We start from the raw sequence: 25,757 nt of genomic DNA, 5'->3' as shown, positions 1-25,757 counted from the left end.
ACTGGTGTGAGGTGGAATCTCAGGGTTGTTTTGATTTGCATTTCCCTGATGATTAAGGATGTTGAACATTTTTTCAGGTGCTTCTCTGCCATTCGGTGTTCCTCAGGTGAGAATTCTTTGTTCAGTTCTGAGCCCCATTTTTTAATGGGGTTATTTGACTTTCTGGAGTCCACCAGATTTTTAAAAAAGATTTGTTTGTTTGTTTGAGACAGGTCTCACTATGTAGCTCTGCCTTCCCTTGAATTGTGTGGACTTGGCTAGCTTCAAACTCAGAGATCCTCCTGCCTCCATCTTCTGAGTGTTGGAACTAAAGATGTGTGCTACCACACTCAGCTTAAGATTTATTTTGTGTATAGGTGCTTTTTCTACATGTCATTGCATCACATATATGCAGTACCAAGAGGCAAGGACATTGGATCCCCTGGAACTAGAATTAGTTGTGAGCCACTAATTGCTGGGAATCAAGCTTAGGTTATCTAGAAGAGCAGCCAGTTCATCTAAGCATTGAGTCATCTTTGAAGCCAATGGTGTTGCTTAAACCTTTTATAATTACTTATCTACGAGAGTTTAGCCTACATTTATAACTTAAGTTGGGATCTGGAATTACTGGATGGTTGAGAGCTATCATGTGAGTGCTGGATCTGAACTCAAGTCTTCTGGAAGAGCAAAGGTGTCCCAGCTCCAGCCATTGGGTTTTTTTTGTTGTTGTTGTTTTGAGACAGAGTTTCTCTGTATAGTCCTGGCTGTCCTGGAACTCACTCTGTAGACCAGGCTGGCCTTGAACTCAGAAATTCGACTGCCTCTGCCTCCCAAGTGATGGGATTAAAGGCATGTGCCACCGCGCCCAGCCAGCCATTGTTTTTACCAGAATATTTGATTTTGTACCTTTATTTTTGTTCTTTTCTTTGGACAGGGTTTCTTTGTATAGCCCTGGCTGTTTATTAGCTCACTCCATAGATTAGGGTAGCCTCGAACTAAAGATCGTCCTGACTTTGCCTCCTGTGTGCCATCACCTTTGTACCTGTCTTATTTGTACCCTTTTTGAAGAAATAATTTGAAGTAGAAATTTTGGGGTTTGGAAAAATGCTACTCAATCCTGTTGATTTAAATCTTCTCTGCTGAGAAATACATAATATAAATAGGTAATTCCTTTTTCACTCTTCACAGGGACAGATATGGCTTTTCTGAAGACTGCTTTGGGGATGGCAAGAACAGCAGTATATTCTTTACACAAGTCCTCAACTAGAGAAGTAAGCTCATAATATTATCATTTTAGGTGGCCCACATCTTTAATCCCAGCACTCATGAGGTAGAGCCAGGTGGATATCTGAGTTCAAGACCATCCTGGTCTATGAAATGAGTTCCAGGACAGCCGGGGCTACACAGAGAAACCGTGCCTGAGAAAACAACAACAAATAATAGTTATTTTTATTATTTTATTTCCTGATTGATTTTCATGTATATGTGTGAGCACATATCAACATACATATGGAGGTCAGAGATCAACCTAGGAATCCGTTCTCTTCACCATGAAAATCTCCAAGACCAAACTCAGACCCACCATCAGGCTGGGTAGCAAGTGATCTTTACCCACTGAGCCATCTCACTCATCCGAGGGTAAATTTTTATAAAAACACAGCTTAAAGCAAAATAGGTCTGAGTTCAGAAGCCACCTATTCTAGGCTGGTGAGATGGCTCAGTGGGCAAGGGACTAACGGGTTGCTGGCAAGCAAGACTACCTGAATCAGATCTCTAGAACTATGGAATGTGCTATGGAATACATCACACAAATATATGAATATTATATTGAAGTATGGAATACATCACACAAATATATGAATATTATAAAAAGAAAAAAAGCTCATATAATACCATGTACAAGATGTATTTCAGGACATGGTGACGAGTTATTATTTGAATGTTACTATAGCATGACTCTAGACCCAGACTGTCCTGAATTAGCACATAAGCTCTGCTACATCTTAGCTGTTACCCTGCTCAAAATTACTTGGGTTTCAGTACCACCTATATGACCCTGTGTTCTTAGGAACTAAGAGTAGGCTGTACTTCATATATTTTCTGGTTAAATGAGTTAGTATGTATGAAACATTTAGGTCTGTGTCTGGCATATTTGCTAGTTGTTATTTTTACCTGAAATTATATATCTAAAGATTTGGTTTTGTTAATCTTATGTCTATAAGGAATGTTTTGCCTGTATGTTTATATTCAACATGTGTGCCTGGTGCCCAAGGAGACCAGAAGAGGGCATCATCCCCAGGACTGGATTTATAGATAGTTGTGATCTGTCAAGTGTGCTAGAATTTTTTTTTTATTTATTTACATATTTGCTGTATGAGTGCTCTGCTGCATGTACACCCAGATTCCAGGAGAGGGCATCAAATCCCTACTGAACTCAGGACCTCTGGAATAGCAGCCAGGGCTCTAAATGGTTGAGCCATCTCAATGCCTGTGCTAAGAATTTAACCAGGTCCTCTGAAGTACAGCAAGTGCTCTTAACTGCTAAGTCACCATTCCACCCTCCTTGTTTTCACCTACCCTTATCTAAGAAAAGCTAAGACAGCAAAAGAGAAAGACACCAAATATCAACCCAATGTCAACATGCCATGTATATACATGCACACAGCAAAAAGAAAAAGAAAGTACAGGTCAAAGGAATATATTTTGAGTAAGCTTCTTTAAAAGTATAAGATTGAGCTGGGCAGTGGTGGCGCACACCTTTAATTCCAGCACTTAGGAGGCAGAGGCAGGCAGATTTCTGAGTTCAAGGCCAGCTGGTCTACAGAGTGAGCTCCAGGACAGCCAGGGCTATACAAAGAAACCCTGGGGGGGGGGGGGCGGTGGATATATACACATGTATATATACATATATACGTATATACATATATATACACACACACACATATATGTATACACACACATATACACATATGATTGCTTGTTAATACATGCCTGCAGACCTAGCAATTGGGAGGTAAATGCAGGAGGATGGTAAATTTAATATCATATCAGGTACAAAGGATATTAAAGGCTTATACACACCAGACTACCTCACAAAGCCCAGTCATAGCATACACCAGATATGATGGTTAGTTCCCATGTTCAGGAAGTAAAGGTAGGAGTATCAGCAGCTCAGGGTCCTCTGCTTCATAAGAAGTTTCAAGGCAGTCTGAGATACATGATCCCTGTCTCAAAAACTCTAAGTAGGTCAACAAAATGACTCAGCCAGTAAAGGTGCTTGCCCCAAGCCTATTGACCTGAATTCAATCCCTATATTGTTGTTCATTTTGCTGTCATTAAAATATCCTGACAAAAACTAGCTGGGGGTGGGGGGGGGGGCGAACAGGTTTATTTTAGCTCACTAGCCTACAGTTATAGTAAATCATATCAGGGAAGTCAAGGTGGGAACTTCCAGCAATTAGTCAAAAGCAGGAGAAAAGGCATACGTGCCAGTCAGTGCTCAGCTTCTCTGCATTTACCCAGTTCAGGATGGAAACCCAGGGGATGGTGATGTCCAAAATGGCGTTTGTCTTTCTTTTCAATTAACATAAGCAACAGTCTTCCTGGGGGCTGCAAAGATAGCTTAGAGGTTAAGAGCACTTGTTGCTTTTGCAGAGGACCCAGGTTCTATTCCCAGCACCCAGCCAGCTCTCAACCATCCGTAACTCCAGTTCCAGAAAATTTGATGCCTTCTTCTGACCTAGGGCATTAAGAATAGAGACTGCACAACCATACATTCAGGCAAAACAATGAAAAAAAGAATCCACCCACAGGCAAACAATCTAATCCCTCACTGATATTCCCTTACCTAGATTCTAGAGTGTATCAGGTCATTGGGCTGAAGAAGTGACGCGGCTGTTGAGTCCTTGCTGTATTTGCAGAGGAGCTGAGTTCAGCTCACAATAGTGGATACTCAGCTCCAGGGAATGTGATACCTCTGGCTTCCGAACAAACCTGCACTCACCATCCATACAACCATATATACACAAGTGTGTATGCACACAGGAACAAAATAGTCAAGGAGCTAGAGAGATGCCCTCTAGTGTGGTCAGTCACACTAGCTGCTTTTACAGAGGACCTGGTTTTAATTCCTAGTACCCACCTGATGACTCACAGCTGTCCTGTCACTTACTCTAGTCCCAGGAAATGCAGTGCTCTCTTGTGGCCTCTGAGGGCACCAGGCACTCGTTACACAAAGACAGATCTTAAAAATAAATACAATTTACTTACTTCATCTTTGCTGATTAATATTGCTAATTATACACACACACCGGGGGGGGGGGCAAATTATCAGCATCATTTTGTCAGATTTCAATGTTTTTCACTTGATGCAAAATTATTTCCATTAGAAAATTAACTGACTTATGTGATTGATCTGGTGAATACTATGTATATTGGAAATGAGTTTTCCTCAAATATTAAGACCGTCCTTTATTGTATTTTATAGATATACCTGTTGTAAAGCTTGTAAGCCCCCTTCAGTGTTACTTAGAACATAGACTGTCCCTAGCCTATCCCAGGTTCTGGAACTACAGGCCATAGTGATGAAGCACTTGACTTGCTACTCATAGTATAGATAAATCTAATGTCATTGTTTGATAAAAACAAGTTTTAAAGCTTCCTGGCAGATGGTGACTTAGTATTTAATTTTTTTTACCTCATGCAGCCTGGGGAGAATTTGCTTCTTTGTGCATAGACAGAGTAGACTAGGTAAACCTGAGTCTGCTCTTTTGTCTTTTTTTAATTGGATATTTTCTTTATTTACATTTCAAAAGTAAATTTCCCAGTTTCCCTCCCTCCTGGAAACACCCTATCACATCTTCCCAATCCCCAGCTTCTATGAGGGTGTTCTTCCACCCACCCACCCNCCCACTCCCACCTCCCCACCCTAGATTCCTGTACACTGGGGCATCTATCAAGCCTTCATAGATAGGACCAAGGACCTCTCCTCCCATTGATGCATGACAAGGCCATCCTCTACTACATATGCAACTGAAGCCATGTGTACACCTTTTTTGATGGCTTAGGGGCGTTCTGGGGGGAGTCTGGTTGGTTGATACTGTTGTTCTTCCTATGGGGTTGCAAATCACTTCAACTCCTTCAGTTCTTTCTCTAACTCCTCTACTGGGGACCCTGCACTCAGTCCAATGGTTGGCTGTGAACATCCCCCTCTGTATTTGTCTGTTCTTTTGTTTATCCCACTTATCCAGTCTTTCCTTTACATCTCTAATAGCATATGGTTATATGGTATTATATATCTCACCAGCCTTAGCAATCAATGAATGTCACAACCTATTTCTCACAAATCCGTCAAGATTCTTAAAATTTCATAAACTATAAAGCATCACTGTACTAAAAGTCTATATCCTACAGAAATTCTACATTTTTTCTTTTTTAATTTTTAAGACTTTCTTATGTATGAGCATACTGTCACTGTCTTCAGATACACCAGAAGAGGGCACTGGATCCCATTAGAAATGGTTGTAAGCCACCATGTGGTTGCTGGGAACTGAACTCAGGACATCTGGAAGTGCTCTTAAACACTGAGCCACCTCTCCAGCTCCTGTGCGTGTCCCAATATGGCCAACATGTAATAGCACATTTCAATGTCTCAGCATTCTGGAGTTCTATACATACATAGCTTAATGTATTTGGTGCTATGTAAGAACACTGTTCAAGAATGTTCAAGAGATGAGAAAACTGAGGCAGTTAGGTGCTAAGAAGTAGGCCTGCAGTTCCAAAGGCCTGCAGTTCCATCTTCTTTTCTACCACCATGCCACTGAATGTCCTGTTGACATTAGTTAGATCTCTGCCAAATACTCCCAGGATGTTATTCACTACTGAAATAAAGTTACCTTCTGTATTTTGCAGGTTTTGGTGGATTTTTCAGTTTTTAATTACATAATTCAGGTCTGACGATAAACACTGAAGTCACTTTGTTTCTGGCTTTTAAAAGTGTGCACATAATAAAAAATTTTATTACCTAATTTTTATTGAAATTTTAATCTCAAATATTAGCAAATCAGTTTAAAAATCATCTAAACATCAACTCATATAAATATATTATTTGTCTTTTAGCATATTCAAAAGAAAGCTGCTGAATGGAAAGTCAAGATAGAAATTATTGCAGGTAAGCTAAATCTCAACCCGAATTACTTACAAGACCAATAGGCCAGTCTACATTTTTAAAGTACTAAAAAAAATAACCACAGTAAACATGGGATAAACATTTACCAAGGTTTGCCTGCATCTATCCCTGTTTATGCATTTTTTTGGGGGGGTGGTGTGGTATGAGAAGACAGGGTTTCTCTGTGTACCAGCCTTGGCTGTCTTAGAACTCACTTTGTAGTCCAGGCTGGCCTCAAACTAACCCCCGTCTCTGCCTCCCAGTGCTAGGATTGAAGGTGTGTGCCAATCTCCTCCCTGCGTTTTCTTATTTTTTTTTTCTTGGTTTTTCCAGACAGGGTTTCTCTGTATAGCCCTGACTGTCCTGGAACTAACTTTGTAGACCAGGCTGGCCTCGAACTTAGAAATCTGCCTGCCTCTGCCTCCCGAGTGCTGGGATTAAAGGCGTGCGCCACCACGCCTGGCTTCCCCTGCATTTTCTTTTTTCTTTACAGTCATTATGCATTTTCTTAAAGAAATGTAATGGTGGGGCTAGTGAGCTAGTTCAGAGGTTAAGACCACTGGCTGTTCTTCCAGAGGTCCTGAGTTCAATACATGGTAGGTAGCCATCTGGTGCCCTCTTCTGGCAGTAACTGTACATGTAGACAGAGTACTCATACATTAAAAATAACAAAAAATGTAGCAATACCTAGGTAAATTGGTCATTCCAGGCTTACAGGATACTATCCCCAGTGAGTAAAAACATGGTAGAACTGGTATGAAACTTACTATTTGAAAATACCACCAATTTATGCCTGATAGACAGAGCTGAAGAACATCAGCCTTTTCCTTTTTTGATGAGAGACAAGAATATAAACAACCACACTGTAATTATAGAAATGGCCCTTTTCTCCTTTTTACTAAATTAAATTTGCCAGCATCACAACTGGAAAATTAGAAGATAGAAATCATCTGGTAATTCCGAGAAGCTTGAAATAAGCAGTACAATGACTGGGGATGTGGTAGTATGCTTAGTACGCATAACACCTTGGGATGAGTCTCCACTATGAGAGATGAGGAAAAAGGTGCAATGAATGGCATTTTTGTTTGTTTTGAGGTATGGTCTCTCTGTTTAGCTCTGGTTATCCTGGCATTCACTATGTACCAAGCCTTGAACTCAAGAGATCCTGGCCTGCCTTTGCTTCCCAAATCCTGGGATACACTGCCATTTTATTTTTTAGATTTGGTATTCCACAAGTAGTCATCAGACCATGAACTTTAACTGGAGCCTAAGAAGAAAATTATAGGCTCCATTCAGACCTACTGAATTAGTCTGTAGTTCAACAAGATTGACAGAGAACTTGATCACACATTATGAGAAAGTTACCCCCTATGGGTTAGAATTATGCTGAAATGTATATATGAAAGACAGTGAGCAGTATAGAGTATTTGTTATAAATTAGGAAGGGCCGGGCGGTGGTGGCGCACGCCTTTAATCCCAGCACTTGGGAGGCAGAGGCAGGCGGATTTCTGAGTTCGAGGCCAGCCTGGTCTACAAAGTGAGTTCCAGGACAGCCAGGGCTATACAGAGAAACCCTGTCTCGAAAAACCAAAAAAAAAAAAAATTAGGAAGGAATGTGAAAAATGGGCTTTCATTTTGATAGAGAACTACCATTAAATTTTGAAATAAGGGAGGCAGAGGCAGGTGGATTTCTGAGTTCAAGACCAGCCTGGTCTACAAAGTGAGTTCCAGGACAGCCAGGGCTATACAGAGAAACCCTGTCTCTGGAGAAAAAAAAAAAGTTAAAATTTTAAATAAACATGGATGTATTATAATCAGTTATAGATACATCCTATAGTTTTCTTTCTTTTTTCCTTTTCTTTTTCTTCTTTGTGTCTTTTGAGACAGGGTTTTTCTGTGTAGTCCTGGCTGTCCCCAGACTTGGCTGGCCTCAAATTCAGAAATCTGCCTGCCTCTGCCTCCCAAGTGCTAGGGTTAAAGGCATGCACCACCACTGCCTGGCACATCCTATTATTTTCATAGAACTTTTTTCCCTACTTGTTAATCCTTCTAACTATTCTCCATGACTTCAGATTTTGGTATAAATGATCAAAACATCAGAAACACCACATCCAATTAAGACAAATCAGTATTTGAGGATATGTCTAAAGTGAGAAATATCAGATGTTATGCATACCAGTATTTAATATCTTAAATATGAATGTTTGGCTTTTTTTTTTTAACAGAGCTTCGATATGATCTACCAGCGTTATACAACTTTCATAAAAAGAAATCTGTAAGTTTTCCAATTGTGGTCTGTGTAATCCAGTATTCAAAAGCTTTTGTAATGGTCATTTCCACTCTTACCAAGGTAAATGGGTAAATAGAAAGTCAGCCTGAGAGATTAGACAAATTAGCTGTGGGAAGAAGGGCTTATACGCACAGGAGTCAATATTTTAGTTGAAGTTCTTTGTGAACCATTTTAAGAGAAATAAAAGGAAGAAAGAACTATTGGCTATTTTTATACAGTATATATTTTACAAGTCTGTACTAATACATTCTCATATTACAAAGGCAATTAAGAGGAAGAATCTTCCTTCTCATATTTTAATCATCCAAACACAAACAGAACTATACATTTTAAAAAACTTTCATTTGGATAACAACAAAAAGAAGACAAGTAAAACAAAAATTTTTTCCTTTTATACAGGTGGACATCGAAGTGGACCTAATTCGCTTTTCTTTTTAAAAGCTTCTGAAGACAAAAAGCAGCTTAAAATCTAACTAAGGAATAAAAACACTGCTTACTAAATAAACTACTTGTCTCTAGCACCATTCTCTCTTTTCTTATGCTTTGATGCGGGTTCTTCTCTGTCTCTTCCATCTCTTCCTCTTTTCATTGGTCCTATTACAACAAATAATTTTGTTAAATTCACTTTGTAAGCACTGTTTTAGTAATTAATAACGATTACAAGTATTAGTAATAGCTTCCTTTAAAAAAATGCATCTTCCCTTCAAGGAGAAAGGCTTTCCTTGAGTAATCTTTCCTTTGATCTCTAAATTTATCTTTCAACCAACCTCTCACTTGTGAAACAATACAAACAAGGAAGACGGTACTAATTCAAGAATATCACTTAGACAGAGAAATAGTATCTTACTAAATACAGATTTCTCTCCCAAAGGAATTAGAAAAGACTTACCACGACGACGATCATCATCATCAAATCTTGTCCTCCTTCCATGAAACTGTCCTCTTCCTTTGGGTGCCCCAGCATAACCAGGCCTATTACCCTTCCCTTTTCCTTTAAATCTGCGGGCTGCTGTAAAAACATGACTTCCTTTAAATCTTCCACCTGCTGTAAAAACATGACTTAGAACTTCACTCAAAAACTTTTAAGTTTGCTGAAAACTAAAGATGTAAAGAAGAGGTAAAATAACCAAAAAATGAGAAGTTTACCATGACCTCCTTTTGACTTCCATTTGTTTAGGGATTCTTGCTGATCATCTGTGATTTTTTTCAATGCTTCTTTTTCCGCATGTCCTTCTAGTACTTTCCAAGTCACCTTTTTGTTCCTTAACAGCAGGTTACCATTATTTGCATTTTTGGCTTTCTCAAGTGCTTCCTTAGCCTTTTCTTTGAAGAGAATTATTCCCTACACATCAAAGAGAAAAATGGATGTTTCACTCTTTAGTTTGTAGTCTGACAATTTCTTTACTACCCTCCACACACACCTTTCCTATCTGTTATTTCTATTTTCAATTTTCATGACCTGTTCCTCCCAAAATCTTGTTTCAATGTCAGCATATTACCCATCTGACACGGAGGGGAAAAGACAACACATCCAATAAAAGGACCAAAGACAAAAGTAAATGACTAATTAGGAACTATTTCAATTAACATGCTTTATAACAACTAGTTTTTAAAACAACTACTTTTTAAATAATTTTTTCTTCTAAGAGATAACATTCTACAGACTTTTAAAGCAATTGCTAATAAGGACACAAATGTTTCCAAACCTCTTTTGCTCCTCTGGCAAAGTCGATCCATTTTATTTCACCATGATTTGAGAAAAGGAAGTGTAAATCTTCTCTACAGGTCTGGTCATCCAAGTCACCTGAAAACTTCAGTAAGCATCCCATCTTTCCTTCTAGAGCTTTCTATAAAAATATACAAGGCCATCAAAAGCTTTTCTTAAGTGCAACCTCACCAAAATGGCTCAAGTCATTCTATACCTACATAGGAAAAAGAAATATCAGAACTACTTTAATGCAGTTAAACTGTGTATTCTTCTCGGCTGTCATGTCTTACAAAGGCTTTACTTTAGTTTCTTCTATAGGTGACGGTTTAATATAAACTATCTGCTAATAAGTAATAATCCCAGATAACAGTATTTGTGTATCACTAATGCAACACACTCATAGAGTCACTCAAACACATTCTCACATGGTCTTCACACGGTGCTGGAGGCATAAGTGGTATAGTTGGTATGGGTACCATGTGTACCAGCATACACACTGGGCATGGTGGTATATGCCGTTCTTAAATCCCAGCAGTTGGGAGGCAGAATCAGGTGTATGTCTCCAAATTTAAGGCCTACTGATCTACATAGCCAATTCTAGGCCAGCTAGATTTACATAGTGAGACTTTATCTCTATATAAATAAAATCTAGGAGGCCAGCAGATTGGTCAGCAGGTAATGGTAAAAGTGCTTATTGCCATGGCTGACAACCTGACTGTAATCCCTGGGATACACATGGAGACTTCTGACCTGTACACAATTGCAGTGGCATGCAACGGTGTACCCATACTATACAACACACACACACACACAAATGTAACTTCAAAAAAAAATTCTACCTTAAATTATCTCATGTTTTAGTTATTAATACTTACTGTTTCAGTACTTCCTGGCTTGTGTCTTCCTTCATGCTCTCTAAAAATAAACGTCTTGTGATTATAATGTGTTTATACTACATAACCTTGAACATTACCACCAACCCATTTCATCAAAGCAAGTCCTTTGGGTTTTTTTTTTTTTTTCAATCATACAACACCAGCAAAATGGTTATCAAGGTATCTTGAGGCCGACATTTCAATTACCAATACTGACAGAGCCATTACCACTCATTTCAAAGCTCATCATCGGCTTGTCCCAGAATAACTAGTTAAACTTGTCAAAACATTAAGAAAATTAAGAATGTCAAAAAGAAGTAAACAGACTTACTGTTTAGCTTTTAATTTAGCTTCCACTTTGCTCTGCTTTCTTTCTTCATTCTTTTTTGCAAAGTAATCTTCCCTGAAGAACATAAAACACAGGCTAAGCTCACAAAGACTGAAAACTACTTTTTTTCCCTTGGTTTTCAAGAGAACATTTGTGGGAAGTCTTAGCTGTCCCCCAGAACTACTTCTGTAGACCAGGCTAGCCTTGACCTCACAGAGAGATGCACCTGCCTCCAGCTCCTTAGTGCTGGGATTAAAGGTATGTGCCACCACTGCCCAGAATGTCCTAAATTTTTATTTTATGTGTATATCTGTGTACCACATGCATGCCTGGTACCTGAGACCTAAAGAGGATGTTAGTCTAAAGACTGGAGTTATGGACAACTTAAAGTTGTTATATGGGTGCTAGAAATTGAATCTGGGCCCTTTGGAAAAATAGCCAGTACTCCTATTAACCTCTTCTGCATCTTTATAGCTATCCTCACTTTTATTGTATCATACAAGAATGCGGCCCAAGCCTCCTATCTTTATACTACATGGTTGTTAAAAAAATGTTTATATACAATCTGAAAAATAACCAAACATGAGAACCAAACATCTAAGCATTCTGATTACCTCTATTTTCCTTAAGTTTTAGATGCAAAATAAATAGTAAACAACTTTTCTCACTAGTCACTAATAATGAGAAGGTATTAACAGGGCTAGAGAGATGATGGCTCATCATGTAAATGACCTGCTGCTAAGCCTGACAGCCCAAGTTTGATTCTTTTTTTTTTAAATATTTATCTATAATATTTATATGAGTACACTGTAGCTGTTTACAGACACACCAGAAGAGGGCATCAGATTCTATTACAGATGGTTGTGAGCCACCATGTGGTTGCTGGGAATTGAACTCAGGACCTCAGGAAGAAGAGTCAGTGCTCTTAACCACTGAGCCATCACTCCAGCCCCCAAGTTTAATTCTAACGACTCACACAAGTAGGTAAAAACATTTGCTGCACAAGACTGATGCCCTGAGTTCAATCACTGGAATCCATATAAAGTGGAAGGAGAGAACTGACTACAGAGCTGTCCTCTGACCTCCACATGCATGCTAAGGCACAGGTGCACCTCCATCATACACATACATACCTCAAGGCAATAAAAAGAAGTAACCTTAGACTATAATTACCACTGAACTATTTCAGAGCACACTGAAAATGATATTAACTATGTGGGAGGAGCTGTTGTTTACCTTACCCTATTGTATCAATTCCAAATAAAATTGTGTGGTCTGAGAAACCTAAGAAAAGACTTACTTAAAGAGTATTAGCAGGTTAGTGTCTTTGTACTTCTGGCCAGGGATCTCCACAAACTTCTTTGCAGACTGAATACTATCAAACACAGCAAATATTGACCCCTGTAAAGGACAAATAAATATTTCCTTACAGTGATATGTCACAACCAGAAAGTCTACATCAAATTATCATACCTTAAATGTTTTGTGTAATGTTCTTCTCATCTGAATATTCAGTATTTGGCCTTTATCGTCTAGCCATTCTTTTATATCATCAAGGGTGGCATCAGTTGGGAAACCTTTCTGTAAAAAGTAGAAAAAGAAGTACAAATAATGACTCCTGGGTAAACTCTCCCCAGAATAAGCTGATTTATTTTGTCTCAAAATGAAGCCAGAGTTAGGTATCTTTCTCTCCCCTGTCTTAATTGTTTAACAACCTTATTCTCTAGTGCAATAAGGTGATTCACCTGAGATTTGCTCCAAAATAACTCAGGTGGAACAAAGACAAAGCATTATTTACATGGTAAGAACTTTTGAGGTTTCACAATGGTACTTCACACTACATTCAATCTACTTCCTTATTTTCAAAGCTTTCCATTATGCATTTAGAAATTAATATGCTAATGAAAATTACTATAGAATTCAGCTATTAGAGTTTATCATGTGAACAATGTAAAACAATGATAAAGAACTTAGAAGTACAATAGCTAAACTGGCCAAATGTGATTCCTGAGCATTTTCTTTCTAAATAAAAGTAATGTGAGGCAGATTCCTGAGTTCGAGGCCAGCCTGGTCTACAGAGTGAGTTCCAGGATAGCCAGGGCTATACAGAGAAACCCTGTCTCAAAAAAACAAAAATAATAATAATTAATAATAATAATAAATACATGAAATACATCATGGACCCACTTACAATATAAACAGATCTGTTTTTTACATCATTCTTATACTCATCCGTCACTTCAGGGAGTGGTCTGCTTGGTGATCTTCTAATTTTAGTTTTGTCTGCACTCACTTCCATGAGGTTTGCCTTAGATTTGCTCAGTGCTTGCACAATTACATTAAAGTCTGTTGTCAGCCGGTTTAGCCTGAAAAGTATATACATAAAAACACTGTAAAAAGCAGATTTAGTCATTAGCTCTCAACAGTAACAGAAACTGATGCCTTTTAAAAAGATTTTTTGAGTTTATTAGCCACAAAACTAAGGTAATTCAATGACAACACATGTACAAGTTCCTAGGTTTAATCCCAAGAAATAGAAACAAACCAACCAAAAAGACTTACCTGTTGAATTTTATCATTGTTTCCAAAGGTACCCAGCCTTCATCCAATTTGATCTGTTCTTTTAAAAACTTGTCTCGTGGCAAATTGAAGTCTCCAAAATAATACTGTGAATAATTATAATGTATTTCAGAAGAGCATTGTATAATACTGAGTTCAATCATGGAATTTTTTGAAAATGACTTTTTTACACTTTAAAAATGTTAGAATTTAAAAGACCTTAATATTTCCTCTTAATAGACCATAGTGTATATAATACAAATCAGTAGAGGATACTAAAATGTTAGTGAACAAGTTAATTGTCAGATATAAAGTCTCAAAAATATAATTAAGAATCTAACATATTTTAAAACTTCTTTTCAAATCAATGTGGAAAAAATAAATAAACTGAGGACTTGGGCTCAATCCTCAGACTAAAAAAAGTAGCAGACCCAAGAATGACTACTTGGAATGTCAAAAACAACATGGGGGGGGGGGGCCCCGCAAACATTCATTTATAAATTAAGCGTGAAGTCAGGTGTAGTGGTTCATGCCTGTGATTTCTGCATTTAGGAAACTGAGGCAGAATTTCTCCCAAGTTCTCAAAGTCAAGAGATCCACCTGCCTCTCCTTTCTAAGGTCCTAGGATTAAAATTAGGTACCACCATACCCAGCCACCTTTAAAAATTATATAAACACATACCACAAACACAAAAAAATCTAATATCATTACTAATCAAAACCTAAGATGCCTTCAATCTCAGCACTAGTTTGAGCCAATCAATGTAGCTCCTCCTAGGAATTCCATCTTAAAGAAATCAGCAGGAGAGCTAGAGGATGGCTCAATGCCTAAGAATGCTTGCTGCTCTTCCAGAAGACCTGAGGTAGGTTCCTAGCACCCTTGTCAGTTGGCTCACAAGAGACTGTAACTACAGCTCCAGGGGATGACACTTCTGGCTTCTGAGGGCCAAATACTCATATGCAGACAGACACAGACACATACTATTTTTTAAAATAAGGTAGATGTGATGGCTCATGCTCTTTAATTCTGGCACATGGGAAGCAGAAGCAAGGTGATCTGTCTCTATGAGTTTGTGAATTTTCCCCAGGACAGCCCTGGATACATGAGATGGATGGATGGAAGGAAGGAAGGAAAAAAGTAAAAGAGAGAAAGGAGGGAGGAGAGGGACAAGAGGGAGAAGGCAAGCAGTAGGCCTGTTTACTAAAATTTTTACATAAAGGATATCATAGAACTCATACTTTAAAAAACCTATACTTTAGAGAAGATGATTATTAATTATATATTATTGGTGACACAAAATATTCTTTAAAAAAATAAAAAAATTGGGCCTCCTTTAAAAAAAATATTTAGGAGCTGGAGAGATGACTCAGAGGTGAAGAGCACTGAATGGTGAACCAGATTCAATTCCCAGCACTTCCACAGGGCCTTATAACCATCTGTTACTCCAGTCCTAGAGGAGCCAATGCACACTTCTGGCTTCTGAGGGCATCAGGCATGTACACGGCACACAGCCATACATGTAGGCATAACATCCATACACATAAAGTACACTAAAAATAAAACGTATTTTGAACATGGAGTATGAAAGGCTTTTAACCTTGAATATCTCAAGAGGGAGAGCTGTGAGGCTGCAGGCTGTGGGAGGAACATTATTCTATAACAAATTTGCTATTGTTCCAAGCATTAAACAGCAAATTATCTTATCACTGTTTTTGCAATTATTAAGAAAACACAAATTTTTTTCCCAATGAACCAAACAAAAGGGGCTGGAGATGGTTCAGCAGTTAAAAGAACTAGCTGCTCTTCCAGAGGACCCAGGTTCAATTCTTGGCATCCACATAGAAGCTCACAACTGTCTGTAACTCTAGCTCCGGGGGATCCTTCACATGGCCATACATGCAGACAAAACACCAATGCACATAAAAATAAATAATTTTTTAAAAAAAATCAGACAACAAGCCGCAAATGCCAACAGCTCACTGAGTGACTGCCTAGCATGCCTTGAGTTTGATCTCCATTACTCAGAAGGGGAAAAATATGAGAAAAGAAAAATAAAAGCAGGACAATTTAAAGGACAAAGGAGTACAAGTTAAAACAAAACCAAAACAGCTGAGAAATGGGAAAAAAAAAAAAAAAAAAAGCACATGCACTAAACAATGGTTATTTCATGGCATAAAAACAATTTATGGGCAATTTCCCCATACAGCCATATTGTTACTGATAACATTCCATTTAAACCTAAATTTGAAATGCTAACAGGACTTTTGTTATTATTTTTTCTTTCTTTTTTTTTTTTTTAAGATTATATTAAACGCAGGTTTATTGGGAAGCTGATCTTAGATGGGCAAGATCACTGGCCCAAGGACGAAGGCCAGGGAAGTCTCCATGGGGAAGGGAGGGTAGGAAAGAGAGAAGGGGCTGAGTGCACTCAGAGAGAGAAGTGGAGAACAGTCTAACAGGACTTTTGAAATGCATAATTTGTTAAAAAGTTATGTTACCTTTTTAGAAGAGAACTAACTAGATAGAATAAACTATTATTTGACCAGAAGTACTTTACCATGGAATGTTATGCTAGCTTGTTAGATATTAGGCACACCATTAATTTTCACATCAACTTACAAATATTACCTCCATTTTACAAACTTGGGAACTCTGTGTCTCAAAAATAAACACCAGTCTATATTGTTACCTTTGGAATGTCTGTAATTCTTGAGACTTCTAACTTTGCCCTAATATGAGCACATTCATATTAACTCCAAGAATCAAAGCTAAGCCAGTTGTTTGAAAAGCCCACATATAGCTATTAGATGTTCTGTTTTCATCTTAAGTTACAATTTAACAACACAAGAATCATACCTCAATTTGATGACAGATTTTGGCCTCCAGAGCAGTCATTTTTTCATTATCTCCATTTTCAGCCATTGTGGCTATCTGTAGTTTCTCACACTGGTAGGAAGGTTATTATCTTTATATAATAGTCAATACAAGAGAATGAGTAAAAATTATGCCACTTTTTTTTTTAATTTCAAGAATTCCTAACCTAACAGGTTTCCTTATGAATTCTCATACATCTCAACCAAACAGCACCTTGGATTACGGATGGAAAACTCGGGACAACAACCCCTCCTCCTCCCAGTAAATCCTACTTTGTAACCAAACGCTTCCTGTAGTTGGTAAAGCAAAGTTCAGAGATAAAAACAAAAAAGCAGAAATTGTCCACTTAAGTACTCCTCAATCATTTCTAGCTTTTTTAGTCTGCCAGCAGTATATTCCTATAGCTCTCAATGCCGCTTATTTGCGTTTCTTTTCAAATTAGTCACAGCTGACTTACCAAAACTTATTACTGGCAAAAATGAAAAAAAAAAAAAGAGTTCAGATTTGAAAGTTACGGTGTTAGACACTATGTAGTAGAGTACAAGAAAAATGGGACCTTGTGAGCACAGATACACAAAAATTTTAAACTAGGGACGCTGGAAGGGAAGGATGTGCCTAAAACACTACTACACTGGTTAACTCTATTGCCAGTTTCCTGCTTCACTGTCTGACAGCAATCCTAGAATAAAGAGGGACTGTGATACTGGTTTGCTAGAAATCACAAACCGGATCTTCTGTCTTACTGGCTTTCAGCGCTTTACTAAACCACCCTGCCATATTGTACGGAAGTATACCAGCTCTTGAAGAGTTTATCTGCAGCAGCTGAATACAGTGATGAGTTACTGTTGGTATATTTCTTAGGAGACATTGCTCAAAATGCTGGAGAGTGCTGGAGATACACTGGTCCTGTAGTGGGAAATCTACGAAGTACACGTCCCACTTCAGAATTTACTGTTGCAGGCGCTGGTTTGTCTCCCACTACCAACGATCTCACTTCTCATTACTACAGAGACACAGGTCAATAACGACCTAGTTAGCCCCTGCAAGACTTCTGCGGCCTACCCAATTTAGGGACTGTTTCACACTGAAGCCAGAACGGCAATGGCAGTTCTTGGAAGGAAAAAAAAAAAAAAAAAGATAGCGACGCTGGGAACCCAATAGCGGCCCCCATTTCTTCGGCCTCCAGTCAGTCCCCACAGAACCCTGTCGCGTTTAACCCGCACCGACCACCCTAGAGACTTAAAGGTCCGAAACATCCGCCTCTAGCCAGTCAGGAAAGGGGTGCAAGGAACAAACCGAAAGGACGCCGTGAGGATGCGGCCAGCCTCTGCCTAAAGGCCCCGCGCGAGCCGCATCCTCCCACACCGGCCCGTCGGGATCCCTGCCACGTGGAAAGCCCCAGGCGCCCGCATCTCTGGCCGGGGCCCGCTCCGTGGCCTCGCCGAGGCCCGCGCCCCCTCGGGCCGCGGTCCAGCACACCGCCAAGGGCCGCGCGGCCCACGCGGCGGCGCGGAGAGGAAGGTGAGGCCTGCGCAGAGCACAGCCCTTCGTACCTTCTCCTCAGTCTCCAAGAAGCTCACCTCAAAGATTCGGATCCCACGGTCACCACAGCTTCAAGAACAACGACAGAAGCGCCTGGACTTCCGAGCGCCGGCGGGCCAGCCAAACGCGCTTAAAGATGGGGGCTTTCCCGGCAGCCCTTGCGGACAGGTGGGCGTGGCCGCGGACGCACTGGCCCAGCTCTGCTCTCCGCGCACGCGCCGTTACCGCAGCCTCCCACAATCCTCGGAGGAGTCCCGCCCTCCTGCCCGAGAAATTGTTAAATCACTCAGCAGAATGTTAGGGGCCGACAGGAAGTGTACTTGTGGAGATCTTTGTTTTTAATGTGTTTCTGGACAGTATGTTCGAGCCTTCCCTTCTTTCTTCTGTAGCGCTTGGTTTTTCTTTTTTTCCCCCTTTTTTTTTTTTTTTTTTTTTTTTCTTTTTTTTTTTTTTTCCTTTTTTTTTTTTTTTTTTTTTTGAGACAGCGTTTCCGTGCGTAGTCCTGGCTATCCAGGAACTCGCGCTGCTCTGTAGACCAGGCTGCCCCTCAAACTCCTCCTGCCTCTGCTGGGACACTCGTCTGCCTCTGCCTGGAGTGCTGGCATTATTAAAGGGGTGCGCCATCACGCTTAGCCTTTTACAATGATTTTAATGTATTTGACTTGCATCGTGTTGTGGTTCTGGAAAAAAAAAAAAAAAAAGAAAAACCATACAGTTGCTTGGTTTCCGACAGGCTAGCTCTCTGAAGCACAAACTGGCCAATGATTCGAACTCCTGCTTCAGTACAAAGTGCTGGGACTTCACCTACATCACCTGGCTCTTATTGCTCCTCCTCCTCCTGCTGCTGTCTATCTTTGCTTGTTTTGATGTTGGAGTCTGACTCAATGAGTAACCCAAGCTGATCCCAAACTCTATGCTTCTACCTCCACTACTACACTAGGTGTAGTGCTGGGATTACAAACAAGCCAACTTTTTAAAAGTCTCTTGCTCCCAGCACTTGGGAGGCAGAAGCAGGCGGATTTCTGAGTTCGAGGCCAACCTGGTCTACAAAGTGAGTTCCAGGACAGCCAGGACTGCACAGAGAAACCCTGTCTCGAAAAACCAAACCAAAACAAACCAAACCAAAACAAAAAAGTCTCTTGCTAGGAAAGAAGTACATTTAGAATAGTTAAAGAGACTTCACACTTAAGTCAGGACTGCCCTGGTAATACACTTTATACATAACAATTTTAACGTTTTAGAGATGCAATTTCCTTATGGCATCATCTTTTTCCTTCAGTGTTCCTGGAATATAAAAAATACTTTCACAAAATAACTTCATAATCTCAGAGCATTTTGGGAGTTCCCAAACAGATAGACTCTAAAATTTGAAGAAGAAAAATATGCATTTATAGGTTAAATGTACATGTCATTTTGGCCAAAGAAAAAAGAATTTACTAGTATTATGCTCAGGTAGTTTTAAATTTAGATTAATTACATTCAATAAAGATTTTTCAAGTTTCTACTTACTGTGAGACATAAATCCTAAATTTTCCTTTTTTAAAGATTTAAGTTTATGTACGGGTGTTTTGCCTGCATGGATAGACAATGAAAAATACCATGTGTTGCTCCCAACCTACTATAAATCCATTTCCAGGGAATCTTTAGCACTCTCTTCTCATCTTTGCTGGGTCCTGCACGCTTCCAGTGCACATACATACTCTCAGGACACACACATAAAATAAATAAATAAGCACTTAGATAACTTGAATGTTCATAATAGCATATTATGTGATTACAAGAAAAATTAGAATCGACTATATGTGTACCACAAAATAATTAAAAAGTTAAATAATATATAGTGATAAAAACAAACTGATTTTCATTTACTGGTGTTTGTGAAATTCACAAACACGGTGCTCAGAAGGAAAAGGTGTTTCACATAACCATTTTCTCCAAATACAGCAAATATTAATGTAATGTTATGTAAATTATATAAAATAATATAAAAAATCTTATTTCCTTCTACCATTCTCATGAGAATATAATAAAAGGTACCATTAGCAAAACTTAAGGAAATGAATTATCACCTTCAAAATATATGTTTTACACACATACCCATACCACCTGTCATTGTAACCAGGTAAGTTTCACAGGTATGTCTACATCATTGTTCTACAATCAGAATTCGGCGTATTCATTTGAAGACTCTACAGTATTGAACAAGGAGAACTTCATAATTTTTTAGAGAGTGATTGTGGAAGAATTAAACATTGCCTGTCAGTCACCATGAATGAAAAAAATCCCATGTACATTTCTAAATGTCAGAGTGACTTTTACCCTTCCCCCGCACACAGAACGATTGATCTAAGGCAGTGGTGTTATTTTGTTTGGGACATCACTATGAGATGTTTTGTTTGGCATACAGGTAGAGATGTCTAAATGATACAAAGGCATAGCATTTTCAAGTATTAGTGACACCGTTTACTTAATACCATTTTATAGAAGGTCAAAACAATTCAATGTTTAGTTGCAATCCGATTACACATCCTTTGGCAATTCTGATGAATAAAGGTTACAATAAAGACTGCATTTCAAAATACAGCAAAATGTTTTTAGCCTTCAATGGCATTTCAAGATCTCCATACTTTAAATAGGACAGTCATTCTACCCACTGGGCGAGAGCACAACCACAGAGGCTCACCTACAGCTTAATAAAACTGACTGCACGCAGATGTGTAAAGGTATAAGGGGGGTGGGGGGGCTATATGCATACCATCTCAAAGGGAGCTATTTCCCAAGAAACCGTTCAAAATAAATTTAAAACTCTCCAGGGGTATGCAGTTTCAGAGAAACAACTAGAATACTTTAATATTTAATCTTTATACTCAACGTAGAAAATATTGCAAAATCAGTTGTAGGAAAAAATAATCAAAAAGTCTATGCAGCTTAAAATACTGGGCAAAGTTACTATAAGACGGTTCCAGAAAATAAATAATTAAGAATGAGTGGGCTAGCCGGGCGTGGTGGCGCACGCCTTTAATCCCAGCACTCGGGAGGCAGAGGCAGGCGGATTTCTCAGTTCGAGGCCAGCCTGGTCTACAAAGTGAGTTCCAGGACAGCCAGGGCTACACAGAGAAACCCTGTCTCGAAAAACCAAAAAAAAATAAAAAATAAAAAAAAAAGAATGAGTGGGCTGGGGCTGTAGATCAGTGGTCACCTTAGGTTCATTTTTTTCCCTGAATTTTGTGCCATTTGTGGTGTTTATCTTGATTGTAATTTACATCCTTCTTTTAAGCAAATGGTCCTTTTCCCACTTAACTTTATATTCATAATCTGGGATCGTTTTTCTCAAAGAGGGCCCTCAAAATTGTAGATTCCACCATGCCCCACAAATTCTAATAGCATCTGTTCAGAATATGCATTAAAGTTACAGACACAAGTTAAACTTGAACAATAACAAGATGAAGTGATTAGGAAATGAGGCCCCCTTCCTAAAGTGGAAGGACAGCATTTATATATTTAAGAATTTAAGAATAAGAAGGGCGGGGCTAGAGAGATGGCTCAGCGGTTAAGAGCAGTAACTGCTCTCCCCGAGGTCCTGAGTTCAATTCCCAGCAACCACATGGTGGCTCACAACCATCTGTAATGAGATCTGATGCCCTCTTCTGGTGTGTCTGAAGACAGCTACAGTGTACTTACATATAATAAATAAATAAATCTTTAAAAAAAAAAAAAAAGAATAAGAGGGCACCTTAAGAATGGAGGAAATGCCAATTCAGACTTTAGCAGCCAAGAGGCGGGAGATTATTCTAGAAGCTAATTTGCTTTAAGAAATCCACTAAGGTGCAGTCATCTGCAGGATATGCCCTGTGGGAAGCAGCTTAGAGAGCAGGCAGGAAAGGAAGCCCAGGAAGCTGGCTTTGAGGACAGTGCCTCCTACTGGGAAAATGTAATCCTAGATTAATATGTTGGGGGCACAGCTAAATCTACCTTGTGATTATGGCTCAAACACACAAAAAAATGAAGCAATAGATGAATTTCAAAGGGCCATAGCAAAATTTGAGAGACTCTCAGGGGTCCCTGAAGGAACAAAAGCAGATGAAGTATTATAGTAATAAACCATCCGTACACGTCAGAGGGAATTCTCAGAAAGAACTAGCCACTGAAGATATCTTTAACATTCCTTTCTCTTTCTTCAAAAGCCATGTGTGTTGTGCATGTTCATGTGCATGCAAGTACAAGTGTGTGGAAGGTAGGAAGCAACCATGGGGATCTTCCTCCTTAGGCAGCATCTGCCTTGGCTTTTGTCAAGGCAAGGTCTCTTGCTGGGCTGAGCTTGTCCATAGGATAGACTGGCTGGCTAGGGGGAGCCAGGGCTTCTCCTGTCTCTTCCTCCCCAATTCTGGGATTGCAAGAGTATGCCTCCATGCCCAGCTCTTTTTATGTTGGTGCTTGGGACATTTACTGAAGACTTCAAGCTTGTACTACAAAGCGCTTTACCAACCAGTCCATCTTCTCGGCCCCTCTATTTTTATGGTGAAGATTTTCAAGCATTTTTCAGAAGTGTAACCTATAAATAGAATAATGCCTGGATATCTGTAACCCAGCTTGCACATTCACTAGCCATTGATTACATCTTGTTTTATCTACGTGTTACCCATTCTCCAGAGCCCTCATTAGACATTTTTAAACTAAATGACACATATCTTGTTAAGGTCCATAAAATTTTATGGCCAAGGATCAACTATCAAATTAAAAAACTTCAATTTTCCCATAATTAGGCTGGTTGTGGTGGCACCTGTAATCCAGCACCAGGGAGGTTGAGGTGGGAAGACAGCAATTTTGAGGAGCCCCAGGTATGTAGCAAGAAAGATCTTATCTCAAAATAATAATATTTGAACCTGAAGTCATCGTCAAATATCCAGTCAGTTTCAAGTTCTCATTTTCTTGTAGCTATCTTTTTGGTTTGTTTTATTAAAAACTAGCCCCTGGTGCTCTGACACGCCGCCTGCTGTTGGCCTTTGGAATTGCACCTTGAGCGTCGAGCACGCAAGGCAACCACTCTATCCGGGAGCTTTATCTCCCCTACTTCCTTAAAACTTTGTTTTTATTTATAAACTTAGAAACAGGTTCTCACAGTGGCTCTGTGGCTCTGGCTGGCCTGAAGCTCACCGATCTCCTCCTATCTGCCTCCGGAGTGTGCCAACGCAATCAGATCATTCTTTCTTTTAAGTTTGAAAACAGGGTTCCCTAAGTTACTCAGGCTGGCCCTGAGCACACTCTGCACCTCAGGCCAGCTTTGTACTTTTGATCCTCCTACCTCAGCCTCCAGAGAGCTGGGCTTACAGGTCTACATCACCAGGCCTGATTAATCAGTCTTTCTCTCTTTCTTTCTTTCCAGAATATTTTTATTGATTATTTTGGAATTTCATATCATGCATCCTGATCATACTTCCCAGTCAGTTCTCTCGAGTCCAGCCTGCATCCTTAAAACCTTACCCCCTAGAAGAGGAGGAATAGGAGGAGGACAAAGAGGAGGAAGTGCAAGAGAAGGAGTAGGAAGAAGAGGAGGAAAGAGGGGAAGAAGGAGGAGGGAAAGGAGAGGGAAGGGGAAGAAGAGGAGGAGGAGAAGGAAGAGGAAGAGGAGAAGGAAGAGGAGGAGAAGGGAGAGGAGGACGACAAGGAGGACAAGGTGGACTTGTTCAACTCGTGTTGCCCATATACTCACTGGAGCATGGTCAAACTCCCAGTGGCCAGCCCCTTAAAGAAACCTGAGTCATCCTTCCCCATTCATACCTCAGCTAGAAGCCATCATTTGTGAAGAGCTACACTTTAGCATCCTTATCACGGTTTTTATACATCTTCTCTCCCCTCCTCCCAATCATTCCTCCCACCACTCCCATCCACTCCTCCTCTTCAGAAAAGGGGAGGCCTCCCATGGATATCTACCAGCCCTGGCTTATCAAGTTGCAGTGTATCCTCTCCTATTGAGGCTAAATGGGCAGCCCAGTAGGGGGAAAGGTCTCAAAAGCTGGGAACAGGATCAGAGACAACCTCTACTCCCACATGAAGACCAACCTGAACAACTGTAACATACGTTATAAGGGCCTTATCACAACTTTTAAGAGTTCACTTCAAGCCAGGTGTGGTGGCACACGCCTTTAAGCCCAGCACTCGGGAGGCAGAGGCAGGATTTCTGAGTTCGAGGCCAGCCTGGTCTACAAAGTGAGTTCCAGGACAGCCAGGTCTATACAGAGAAACCCTGTCTTGAGTTCACTTCAATGGCTCTTGATGGCTGTTACTTTTGAGGGGCTGGGCAAGGGTTAGGGCTGTTACTGAAGCCTTTCATGTTTCCCTTTCTCGACTGTGAGTCTGCAGTCATTGATAACACTGTAAAGTAGCTCCCTGACCTTTTACAGTCAGAGAAAGCATGGATCATACACTTCCACGTGGTTTCTGGAGACAGAACAGACCACAGACATCCACATGGTCTCTGGTGTCAGTACAGACCACAGACATGAACACAGCCCTCTGCCAAAGCACAGGCCACGGACACCATCATAGCCCTCAGTGGTAACAACACAGGCCAAGGACATCAATATGGCCTCTGGGGCAACAGAAGCCACAGACACCGATATGGTCCCTGTCAGGAGCCCCACCCATGGACATCAGCATAGCTTCAGGCAGCAGCACTGACCACGGACACCAACCTGGCCTTCAGTGGTAACAAGGACCACAGACATCAATCAACATGGCCTCAGGTGGCTGCATAGACCACGGATAGCCCCATGGCCTTTGGTGGTAACACAGGCCACTGGCTACAGCAGTACCATGTATATACGAAGACACAGATGCTAACATGGTCTCAAATGACTGCTGTACAGGTCCCTCACAGCAACACAGCCCCCCCCCCCAGTGGTAACATGGCCCATATATATCAATTTGGTTCCAGGTGGGGGCCTGGATGGTAGCAGCACAGACCATGGACATCTGAATGGCTTTCAGCGGTCACACCCACCATGAACATGAATACAGAACCCCCATCACCACAGTCCCTATCTACCACCCCACTGCTCCCACCCTCTCCACCCCACCCCCAGCTGCTGTAGGACCATGGACCCAGACATGGCCCTCTGTGACACCATGGATCACAGATATATCAGCATGGCCCCAGGGGGCCACACAGCTCAGGCTGCACCACAGACCACAGACATGCTAATGGTCTTCTGTAGTAACACCAGTCAGGTGTCATATGGCCACTGACTGCTATAGGACAACAGACATCCACATGATCCTTGGGCTTCAACTCCACCTAGGGCAGCAGACTACTGATGCATACACTGAGGACACACACGTATAATAAGTAAATACCTTTTAAATATAATTAATTCATTTATGTTGAGATTTTGTTTGTTTGGTTTGGCTTTTGTTTTTTTTGTTTTGTTTTTTTTTT

At 40.2% G+C, this 25,757-nt stretch overlaps 2 protein-coding genes across 5 annotated transcripts in view; one reads left to right on the top strand and one right to left on the bottom strand.

Annotated features, from left to right (window-relative positions):
* Mettl5 (methyltransferase like 5) overlaps nt 1-8,956 on the top strand; it is a 15,438-nt gene extending 6,482 nt beyond the window's left edge. The window contains exons 5-8 of the mRNA XM_021152404.2: nt 1,168-1,250; nt 6,097-6,148; nt 8,371-8,420; nt 8,835-8,956. Coding sequence (XP_021008063.1) covers nt 1,168-1,250; nt 6,097-6,148; nt 8,371-8,420; nt 8,835-8,873 — 224 coding nt within the window. The 3' untranslated portion in view covers nt 8,874-8,956. The remainder of the gene's footprint in view (nt 1-1,167; nt 1,251-6,096; nt 6,149-8,370; nt 8,421-8,834) is intronic.
* Ssb (small RNA binding exonuclease protection factor La) lies at nt 7,999-18,511 on the bottom strand. 4 transcript variants are annotated; one of them, XM_021152379.1, is made up of 12 exons: nt 18,361-18,511; nt 16,763-16,852; nt 13,909-14,012; nt 13,538-13,712; nt 12,820-12,927; nt 12,647-12,747; nt 11,350-11,421; nt 11,019-11,058; nt 10,142-10,282; nt 9,582-9,777; nt 9,325-9,480; nt 7,999-9,029 (listed from the first exon to the last, which is right to left on the bottom strand). In XM_021152379.1, the coding sequence occupies exons 2-12, from the start codon at nt 16,826-16,828 to the stop codon at nt 8,941-8,943; spliced, it is 1,248 nt and encodes a 415-aa protein (XP_021008038.1). In that variant the 5' UTR covers nt 16,829-16,852; nt 18,361-18,511; the 3' UTR covers nt 7,999-8,940. The 4 variants fall into 4 exon arrangements, with proteins under 4 accessions (XP_021008038.1, XP_029329606.1, XP_021008054.1 ...); XM_029473746.1 differs by having other exon boundaries at nt 8,096-9,029; nt 9,325-9,477; XM_021152395.2 differs by having other exon boundaries at nt 8,096-9,029; nt 9,325-9,477; nt 16,763-16,871; nt 18,361-18,479.
* Nucleotides 18,512-25,757: the final 7,246 nt, after the last annotated feature.

Source organism: Mus caroli, chromosome 2, assembly GCF_900094665.2.
Source record: "Mus caroli chromosome 2, CAROLI_EIJ_v1.1, whole genome shotgun sequence".
Taxonomy (NCBI): Eukaryota; Metazoa; Chordata; class Mammalia; order Rodentia; family Muridae; genus Mus; species Mus caroli.
Note: the sequence above shows the minus strand (reverse complement) of the source record. Positions and strands in the feature narration are given on the sequence as shown.